We start from the raw sequence: 11,064 nt of genomic DNA, 5'->3' as shown, positions 1-11,064 counted from the left end.
CATGGGTTTTTTTATCCTATCTCTTCCGTATATAATTCAAAGCGACAAGCATATTAATACATCTTCCTCCTCTACTTCCCTCACAAGCACCACTCAGTGGGGTTAGGCGCACTGGGCTGAGAGGACGAAAGTCATCCAGCCAATTTTTTATCCCTAAGGCAGAGTTCAGTCTCCTGGTTTCTAGGCCAAACCTTAACCACTATACCAAACTGGCTCTTGGGGAATAGAAACACCAGGAAAAACAAGACATTTATTTTTTAATTATGTCTTGTTGTCTCCAACTGCTCATTTATAGTCCTAAGCTTGACACTTGCCTTCCATTCCTTAGGAAAGTGCTAAGCTTGGGATTTTTCTTCAGTTTGGAAGATTTTGGTTTCTTGGAGACCATCCAGAATGCCAGTGCAATCGTTCTATCTAAACAATTGTTGGAGTCTTGGCTGTGATATCTACATATGGGACTTGGCAACATGAGTCTTCTTGAATTTCAGTTTCACAAAAAGAGCATGTTATGTATTTGCACAAATCCAAAAGCACCAACTTTAAATGTATTGGGACAAAACAACGACCAAGTCAACTTCTACTGAAATTCAAAAAAAAAGCATGAAACTCTTTCAGTGTATTTAAATATTTATTAAATTCATTCAATATGTGGGGAAATACCCCATAAATTTCAAGACACATGTTTAATATTTAAAAAAATAAAGCTCAATGAATCCATAAAGGTACAATTTACTTGTCAGATGTTTACATATAAAATCAGTTTATCTATCCAATTAAAATAACTTAACCTGGTTTTCCTTTGCCTCAATCAGGAAGGCAGTAGCATCAACACATGGAAGCATGAAAGGAGAACCCTGCCATCCACTGCATTCCAAGTCATTCTTCAACTTTACACCACACACCAGAGGCAAGTGAACGAAAGCAAAGGCTGGTAATTCTCTTCCCACCCAACTATCCCGACTATCTTCTTCCACGACAGGTTTTTCTGCTTTTAAAAAAAGTTTCAACTTGAAAAAGTCACTGAGATTTAACAAACATCCTGAAACCTCACTGAATTCCAGGGACCAGAACAAGTTTGTTCAGTGTGTGGCTCATGAGTTGAAGGCTGAAAAGATTCTAGTTTCATAAAATGAAAATACAGCTTCACTCTAAGGTTCTGTTCTTCAGCTTGGGAGAGTCATAAGAGATGCATGAGATCTAGACTGCCGTAGGGAAAAGGCATAACATTCCCCACACTAGCACATCACTGATGCTTGTGTAAAAAAATTGCAGATTTTGGAACCCAACAAAATCAAGAAAACCCACTGAATACCCCTAGACTGTTTTGAGGGTTCAGCCTCAAATTGGTGAGACTTTTCACAAGGTCATTTTAATAAGCAATTACTTTGACAGAGGTTAAAATATTAAAGCAGCTGCTTAGCACTCCAAGAGAAGAGCTTCTCACAGGTGGCACCCCTTTCATCAACCTTATGATTTATTTCACTTTAAAACATTTTTATCAAACTGACCGTTTCAACAAAAAAAAAGGCCTCTATGATGATGCTTAATACAATACCCTAAAAACATTCAAAGTTTATTTAAGGCCCCTAAGTTGTATTTTCTGTTCTTCTCTGAAGATGTAGACACAGAATCTTCTGTAATTATTGATCATTAGAAACTTTGGTTGGTCGTGATTCACTTACATGCAATTCTAATACAGTGATGCAGAATTAAAAGTTTACAAGTTCACAGTGCAACAGCGAAAGGCGCCAGAACAGAAAACAGTCGATTCCCAGCTGCCTCCAGCTGGGAGTCAATTCTGCTATCCCAGAAGAAAGAACCTGAGCAACAGAGGACAGTAACAAAAAACATGCAGCGCCATAGCTAGTTATGAAAATGCTGCCAAGCGGTTAAATGTAAAGGAATATACCTCTTCTAAGTTAACTAGGTTCATTGCAGAAGACAGAATTAACTATTCATTTGGTATCGGTTCCTCACGATCAGGTATGCTATTCAGAGCACCAATATAGGGCAGCAAAAATAATAATCTGTGACTCAAACCATTAGCCTAAGGGAGAAGGTCCAAACCATGTGAAGTAGATCTTGTGTTCTCTTTGAGAAGTACATTTCCACAAACGTCTACGTTGTATACTGTACTGTGTTCACCTTGTCTGGCTTACTTCAAATAGGGGCAAAATTTACATCATTCACACGAACGTGGATACACTAAAAGCAGTTTTTTGTGGAAGGGAAAGGAATGAAAACAGACACGGCAACGTGAGGTGGGACAGGAAAAAAAAGGGCCAATTAATAACCTCAATAATATAAACATATAAATAAATAAGTCATGTTTTTATGAACATATATACAAATAGACAAGGCAACTTTTGTGCAAAGGGTATCTATACCTTGACATGTACCACACACATTATTTACACACTTTATACTATGCGAAAGAGATTGGCATCTTTCACAGCTTGAAGACCAAAGTCTAAGGGCTCTCTCCTTGCTTTTAGTGCTTTTCCTTTCAAAGGGAAGGGAATTAGAAGCGTCAGGCCAAGAGCAAAAAAATCCTCACTGGTTATTCTAGCCAATGATTGCTAGATTCCTGAAGGGAGACAGGAGGCACAGCTTCTGTTTCTGAGATGGGATGAGAAAGGCTATATTAATAGCAGTTCTTTTATATTTATATCCTAATTCTACTTCTCCGTAAGTATCAATGCCAGTATTTTAAAAGTAGCAAGTGGTCAGAATATTATTGATCATCTCAGAAAGTAAGCTTGGTTTTCACCCACTTCAGAACGTGTGACAGACGCTGCCTTCAGCTATAGAAGTGACACCATCTAGGGTAAGTTCTTCCTACTGTACATGAGATTGACTCTGGGCTACAACTTAGTGGAAAAGGGACAATCCATCGTGCATCTCCCTCCCAGTATAAAAAAAAACACATTTCCTTTAGGAAGGGAAGGAATACAAGTATAAAAAGGTAACACTGAAGAAAAGAGAGATGCAGCATTAAGGCAACAGTACAGAAGTGACTCGAGACGGAATATGAAAAAAAATGGCTTCCGGTTCCTATTTTTTGGCCAGCACAAGTCCATTGCCCTTTTCTCTTTATCTGCACTAAAGGCACAAGAGGCCCAGCACCAAGCAAAAGCAACAAGCCCATCATCCCCACCGTCAGCCTGTTTGTGTCATTGGTTTGGTTTATTTCCCCACCCTCTTTCTTTCTGGGCACAGAGGTGACCAGGGAGGCAAGGAAAACGATCAAGTGCAAATATTGTTATACAGGATCACAGGCTACGTAGATCACAGACTGAACCCCAAAAAAACCAAAAACAAAAAAAGTGCATGGTAGATTGGACAGGGAAAGCTGGAAGAAAACTGGCAACCCTGAAGCAACAGGGAGATTCACAACAGATCCAAATACCTTGAGCTTTTTCCTTTGGAGTTAGAAAATAAAAGTCAGTGTTTCCTGTTGACAACATGGATGATGCGATCCATTTTTAAAACTTCTCTGGTCTAGTTTGGGAAGGAGAGGGGCATCCAGAAGTTAGTGAATTAGGCGACTTTGACTTCTTGCCTCAAATTAGATTTAGACTCTCAACCTTTCCTCCAAGCTCGCTTCATGTGTAAGAAATTGGGGCATGAAGATCTCTCCACAGGGAGACCTCGCCACAACCAAACTCGCATCCAGAGAAGAATTTCTCTTTGTTGAATCCCTCTTTTCCAGACTTAGAAATATTCTTACCATGTCAGACTAAGGAGACCCAGGGCATATCGGAGGTACCAGTGTCCTGTTAGCGCTGGGCACAACAATAAATATAGAAAAAAACGCAACAATGCCATAACTTGCTCAATGTCCTGATAAAATGGCAGCTGACAAACGCCCCTCCTTCTTACAAAAATAAAGGAGAGTGGGGACAATCCATCAAGTCACCCAGGGAGTCGCATTAGATGCCTGGGAGAAAACTGTAGCCAGACCATTCGTGTTCTTCTTTCCAGAAAATAAGCAGCAAAGTCCTGAGAGAGGCACTTGAGGTGTGGAGGCAATTTCATGCTGCGTCATCTTCCAGGCTGACCATCTGTCTCTGAAAGAAAGACGTAGAGTGAAGAAAACGATTGTTGAGGAGCGTTAAGTGGGATGGGCTCAGAAAATCTTGCCATCAAATGTTTATTCAGCAGCTAAGTGAACTTTGACAGCGATGTATTTATATGGCATTTTTTTTCTCCAACTTTTAATGATAGGGGACAAACTACGTTCTGAATTTCATGCCCTTAACTCAGCTTTCCAGATATCATAAGAACTGCTTCAACTTTGGAAACTATGGATTCATAAATACAGGACAATCACTGACAGTTCAAAAGAGATGCGAAGCACTTTGGAAACCAAGTATTTTCTATTTTATGGGACACTGGACTATAGGAAAGGTATGAAACCAATTTAGGAAACTGAACACCAGCTTCCAAGGGCATCCTGGCATTTCCCCTGAACCTTCATGAAGTTACTTTTTTTTAGTAAACAAACTTTTTAGCAAACCATTATATGGGAAATAGCAAGAGAAAGTCTTCCCTGGTTCTTCCAAGGAGATGATTTCTTTCCTTATATCTTTCTAGCAGAACATTTAGTCTAGAGTTTTTATTTCACATAAAAGTTTAAAGAAATGTTCTTGAGGTAAACATCTCCTAGATTTGAGCTCAGCTTCTGATTATTATATTGATATATCTTGGCAGTTATGCTGATTGCACTAAGTTGGAACATGGGTGAAAATTTACTATAATTCATTTACATTCATGTAATGTAAATGAATTACAGTAAGGTAGTTAATTCATCATTTGGAGCAAACCAACAATTCCTCTGAATAACTATCATCTGTCTTCAGTAAGGATGGTTAGGAGCCAAAGCTGTTCTCTTTACTCCTATATTTCTAAAAAGAGAAACCAATGGTTTATTGGCAGTGGAGGGCATGCTATTAAAGACATTTGGGAAGCTCAGAATTTTTGAATTAATGTAACAGTCTGACACTGCAAACTTTTAGGCTGCACTTAAAATACTTTTTTAAAGATCTTTTTTAGTATCAAAGGGCTGACTTGTGCAACTCTAATAAAATAAAGGTATCAATTTGATAAAACATGTGTGCTTGTTTAAAGGGATTCAGATTAAGAGCTACTTACACATTCAAATTATATTCCGTACATGTCATGGATGTGAAACATCTAAATTCTAGTTCAACTAATATGGAACTTTTTGTTAAGAAAGAAACTTGCTTAAACTGGAAATTTAAGTAACCCGGTTTCTACCCTCCAATTTAAGCAAATTATTACTGAAGGTATTTTCTGCGTCCGTGAGACAAAAGAGGTAAGGAATCAAGCTGGGTTAGCAACAGCAATCTTTGACTTATAGCAGTGTTTCTCAACCTTGGGGACTAAGTCCTGTGGACTTCAACTCCCAGAATTCCCCAGCCAGCTATGCTGGCTGGGGGATTCTGGGAGTTGAGGTCCACAGGACTTAAAGTTGTCAAGGTTGAGAAACACTGACTTATAGCCATTCATTCTGCAAGTGTTCGAAGCTGTTCTAAGTACTGAAACAAAGGGACTTATATTCAGTCCCCCCAATTAGGCTACTGCAATGCCCCTGTGATTGCAGCCTGGATACTTTGCAATTTGTTCACACTTATGACCAGTTTCACAATCATGCAATCACCATTTGCAATCTTCCCTGCTAGTGTTCCTCAGAAAGTCAGTGGGGGAAAAGGCAGGGGGACATTGCAAGGACTGTAAAGCAGTGTTTCTCAACGTTGGCAACTTGAAGATGTCCGGACTTCAACTCCCAGAATTCCCCAGCCAGGGGAGAGAGGAAGGGGAAGTTGAGAAGGGAAGGATGACAGAGGGAAGAAAGGAGGTAGGGAGGGGGAGGAGAGAGGGAGAAGAAAGTGATGGATGAAGTACAAATATGGTGTATGGAGAACAGAAGAGCCAATAATTGTTTTTGGGAGTTGATAGTAAGATGAATTGATGTAAACATTTAATAATACAGTATGATATTGGCTATGTAATAGTATACATGTGGATTATATGTTAATCTTAAGCGAATGCTGGCTGGGGAATTCTGGGAGTTGAAGTCCCGACATCTTCAAGTTGTCAACGTTGAGAAACACTGCGTGTAAAGCAAATGAAGGAAGTCGTGTATCTTGACAGTAATTTTGAAGTGTGGCCCAATGTTGCCCCGTGGAAGCTTTTATCTTGAATATTGACTTACTGATGGGTATGAATATCCTTCCTGGCTCCGACAGATATGAATCTCATCCTCCGTTGTCTTCTGATAAACGGGGTTATCAAAATTGATACTGTTGATGTTCTTGAGACGCCAGTTCTTCCAAATGAGGAAAATCCCAAAAGAGACCAGACTAATCAGTGCTGGAATGAAACCCACCCCCAAGAAGACACATTAGTTTAAGCAATCGGACACAATGGCTTAGAACAAGGAACATACTAAAAATTGCAGATCAAATCATAATTAATTAGTAATTTCATTAATGTGCTAATATGCAAGCGGGGACTTCTGAAATGGGAAACTTACCCAGAGGTAGAACAATAGCGAGTGCTGATGGGCCTCTCCGTTCTGTCCCATCTGTTTCTGCAGCAATGCCGTTTCGGACTACGGAGGGAAGAAACACGAGGCTAAAGTTAAATCCTCCCACATGGTATGCGCTAAATTTCTATGGAAAAGGAAGGACGACCACCTGTCCTCTCATTTGAAACTTCCTCCAGTTGCAGAACACATTCGTGCAAAGCTTTCTCCACTCAGGATTAGATATATTCTAACACTGTATTTCACTACAGAAATCTTATTCCAAGATTACAAAATCCTAACTAATGCATGGAAGGTATTTTTAACAAATTGGAACCAATGTTTTATTTTCGGGATAGATTTCTTGTATCTTCAGTGGCCGACAGCCGGTTCTCAGGCAAATGGTAGTAAGCAATAACTGGTTTTGCACTGAAAGGTAAAGGGATTATAATACCCAGATTCCCTAGAGCAGTGTTTTTCAACCACTGTGCCGCGGCACACTAGTGTGCCGTGACATAGTGTAAGGTGTGCCGTGGGAAAATTACTTTATATATAGTCAATATAGGCACAGAGTTAAATTTTTTTAACATTTTCTAATGGTGGTGTGCCTCGTGATTTTTTTTCATGAAAAAAGTGTGCCTTTGCACAAAAAAGGTTGAAAAACACTGCCCTAGACGAAAGAGAAGCCCCTCACCTTGCTGGGACAGAGTGACCATCTCATGAGTGGTTTGTTCTGGGATGTTGGTAAAAACATTATTCAGCACATCTGCAGGCAGGTGATCCGTTTTCTGGGTCGGAGTCTTCCTTGTAGATAGTAGCCGTGCTGCAGGTGAGGTCTTAGCAGAGTGCACTGTCGTAGCAGCCACAGGTGGGGGAACAGGTGTAGCAGGATCTGAATGGTAGAAGAAACTGCCATGTAAAATTGCCGTGCAAGGCAGCAGGCTACCTTCGCAATTTCCTCCCTGGCTTTGTCCCCTCCACCTCTGTACCTTGGGTGCAGCTTCTCATGTCGGTGCCCAGGTGCATGCTGTCCGGGCAGACACAGGTGTACTTGGCAGAATGGAGATTGATTTGGGGGGCAGGGAGGCAGAGGTACTGGCAGCCTCCATTGGGGACACCATTCTTCTCACACCAGTTTACACCTGGAAAAGAAAGAAGTCCTTTTCTTTCAGAGAAGGTTTCGCCTGCGATGGACAAGTTAAGTGGGTGATATTTATTTTAAAAAATAAAGTTATCAGGTTTTAGGTAATGACCCAAATAACTAACAAAGGCTGGCCTTTAAACTTAAACTAAGAGAAAAGAAGGAGAGGCCTCTTACCTTTTGGTTGCCGTACAGAATGGAAGAGCATCAAATCCTCTGGTGAAAAGAGATTCCCTGCCACTTTCACAATATTTGAACCAGTTCGGCGGTTGGCACTGAAGATGGCTTCGTTCAAGACATCTGTCCAGAACACTTTATCCTGGATGAGAGATTAATTTGGACAATGAATTTTGTAATTGTATCGCACTCTTCCAAAGATATCCAGCCACTGCAGTTTCCCAAGGCAAAAGGGGAATGCATTCAGTAAAAGGGGGAGGAGGGAATTAAAAGGTCTTAAGATTTGCTGATAAATTGACTCCTTCTAAAATGTGAATAAATTGCTTTAGGTTTTAAAACGAACTTCACATGCAATAGAAATGCAAGAGAAAGTTGGTTTTAATCATGACATTTATTTTGTTTGTATCAAAGTTATAAGCAAGAATAGGAGTTCGGGGGTCATAAAGAGGCTGATGAATTGTCAAACGTTACTCCCTACTCTTAATGCTGATGAGAGCTACAATTCATTAATATCCGGAGAGTTAAACCTGGTCTAGATTTTTATCAAGAAATCCATGCTCTTGACAATTTGACAGCCTTTCTCAAGTGCACCCCAGATGCATAAAATTAGAATTTCCACTGCCAATTCTTCTATCTGTTCTTTATAATCTTATAATCTATTTATTGGTTTTTAGAGATGCTAGCAACTTTTTAAGTATTCCTGCAAGAGGATGGGTTGTGTATATTTAAATTGGCCTGGGGTTTGCAATTACTATTCCTGTTCCCCCCCCCCCCCTATGATCTGATGGTGGGGATGATGGGTCTTTTGATTATAAACCAGGAAAAAGACATTATAGCTAAATTCCAACTCAGGGCAAGGATCTTATCCATCAACTATGCATCATTATTTGGTACAGGTAGTCCTTGAGTTACAAACACTTCATTTAGTGAACATTCATAGTTACAATGGCACTGAAAAAAAGTGACTTAAGAGGTTCACTCTTACAACCAGCGTAACAACCCCATGATCACATCACAATTCAGATGCCTGGCAGATGGTTCATATTTATGGTGGTTGAAGTGTCCTGGGCTCATGTGATCCGATTTTGCGACCTTCTGACAAGGAAAGTAAATGGTGAAGCCAGATTCACTTAGCAACCAAGTCACTAACTTAAATTTTAAAACTGCACTGATTCCCTTAACAGTTGTGACAATCGTGAAATGGGGCAAAACTCACAACAGATGTTTCACTTAGCAACGTAAATTTTGGACTCAGTTGTGGTTGTAACTCGAGGACTACTGGTATTGCCAAAGATTCCGAAATATGTTAGCGACCTACAATACCTCAAAGACTGCAATGCCAAAAGGGTGCGCCAGCATCTCGTTATCCACGAGGATCGTCCTTCTGTTTTCCCCGTTCACATCAATGCTGGAGACCGAGTGGTATTTGGAGTCTACCCAGTAGAGGCGATGAGTAATCAGATCTAATGCAGAAGGAAGATGTTCAAATGAAATGCTGCAAAATTTTACACATTGTTTTCTTCCAACACAAAGGGAAAAACCCTCCGTCAAGCCATAACAGGCTAGACCAGTGTTTCTCAACCTTGGCAACTTGAAGATGTCCGGACTTCAACTCCCAGAATTCTGGGGAATTCTGGGGAATTCTGGGAGTTGAAGTCCGGACATCTTCAAGTTGCCAAGGTTGAGAAACACTGTGATAGACATTTGCAGTCCAGATATAGTGCAACTAATACATTGGTGGCACATATTCCATTAATATAAGTATGAACATTTATTAGAGTAATTAGCATTTGCTGGCTGGGGAATTCTGGGAGTTGAAGTCCGGACATCTTCAAGTTGCCAAGGTTGAGAAACACTGGTCTAGAATAAAAAATGATTTAGACGAGGCAATATTTTGGGGAGCCCAACATTATTTCCAAGCCAGACTGCTGAATTGCTCATTTATTTCAAAGGTCACTTTCTGACCTTGGTCTCCCATAAGGTTCTCCTGAACAGCTTTCAATATCAGAAACACTTTGACCCAAACAACTTCCAGGACTCTCATTTTCAGACTGAGAAATCTGCACATCCTCAAGAAAAAAAAATTGATTCCCTTCACACAAATGCTTTGGACTCCTTTAAATCTAAACTCAAGGATGACTGCAATTATGCTCCAAATAGAAAAAAAGGGCACCATGGGAAACGAGTATGAATCCATTAGAAAAAGCAGATTCTCCGGGTTAGGATTCCTTATCCAGCCATATCCCAAAGCCTTGCTTGCTTCAAGGCTGTCCCACATAGTAATGGGGAAGGAGTTTACAAAACTGTATTATGCTTCTCTAACGAGGCAGGCGACTGCCACGGAAGGGAACGAATAGCAGGAGTGAAGCAACAGGAAAGAAGGGAAAACCTCTCTTTAGATATAAATGAACAGGACTACATTATCTTCCGAAGTGCCATTGTTCCCAGCCATGCAGGACATACCTAATGTTATTCCATTGGGCCACTGAATGCCTTCTTTCACCAAGGGGAAACTGTCCACTCCATTCAGTCCACTCTTGGCAATTTTAGCAGACATCCCCCAGTCAGTCCAGTACATGAACCTGCCAAGGAGAGGAGAAAGGGGGGGGGGGGGGCGAAAGGACAATTAACGCTAAAAGTCCATTTAAACCAACTCATCCGGTTGCAAAGCTCGCCACCATCCAGAATCCCAATACCAGGTACCCCAATGCTTTCTCTCCCTAGTCTGCCAAGCCTTTCTACTTCTCCCAATAGCCTTTCCTGCTCCCACAATTCTCACACTTGAAATATCACAAGAGGATATAACTGTCTCAGTGGTGAGTTTCAAAAAATTTTCCCGAACCTATTCTGTGGGTGTGGCCTCCTTTGTGGGAGTGGCTTGCCGCCCATGTGACCTGGTGGGAGTGGCTTTCTGGCCATGTGTTCTCTCCCACCCTCTCTCTCTCTCTTTCCTTTTGTCTCTCTGTCCCTTTTTCCTTTTTTTCTTTCATCTCTCTCTCACTTTTTCTTCCTTTCTTCCTTTCTTCCTTTCTTCCTTCCCTTTCTTCCCTTCCTTCCCTTCCTTTCCTTTTCTTTCCTTCCTTCCCTTCCCTTCCCCTCCCTTTCTTTCTTTCTTTCTTTCTTTCTTTCCTTCCTTCCTTCCTTCCTCTTTCTCTCTCTTTGTGAGTCTGTGTGTGTGTTTGTGTGTGTGTGTCTG

General features: G+C 40.8%; 1 protein-coding gene across 2 annotated transcripts in view; it reads right to left on the bottom strand.

Moving 5' to 3' along the window:
* Positions 1 to 615: 615 nt before the first annotated feature.
* LDLR (low density lipoprotein receptor) overlaps positions 616 to 11,064 on the bottom strand; it is a 33,798-nt gene continuing 23,349 nt past the window's right edge. The window contains exons 11-18 of one of the 2 annotated variants that reach the window (XM_032209029.1): positions 10,332 to 10,450; positions 9,192 to 9,331; positions 7,869 to 8,010; positions 7,540 to 7,692; positions 7,245 to 7,442; positions 6,560 to 6,637; positions 6,239 to 6,396; positions 616 to 4,070 (exon numbers count right to left, since the gene is read on the bottom strand). In XM_032209029.1, the coding sequence (XP_032064920.1) occupies positions 4,035 to 4,070; positions 6,239 to 6,396; positions 6,560 to 6,637; positions 7,245 to 7,442; positions 7,540 to 7,692; positions 7,869 to 8,010; positions 9,192 to 9,331; positions 10,332 to 10,450 (1,024 nt within the window). In that variant the 3' untranslated portion in view covers positions 616 to 4,034. Of the gene's footprint in view, positions 4,071 to 6,238; positions 6,397 to 6,559; positions 6,638 to 6,670; positions 7,014 to 7,220; positions 7,443 to 7,539; positions 7,693 to 7,868; positions 8,011 to 9,191; positions 9,332 to 10,331; positions 10,451 to 11,064 lie in introns of those variants that run through there. The other variant, XM_032209030.1, reaches the window with a different exon arrangement.

The sequence above is a fragment of the Thamnophis elegans genome, chromosome 2, assembly GCF_009769535.1.
Source record: "Thamnophis elegans isolate rThaEle1 chromosome 2, rThaEle1.pri, whole genome shotgun sequence".
Classification (NCBI taxonomy): domain Eukaryota; kingdom Metazoa; phylum Chordata; class Lepidosauria; order Squamata; family Colubridae; genus Thamnophis; species Thamnophis elegans.
This window is presented reverse-complemented; position numbering and strand designations above follow the sequence as displayed.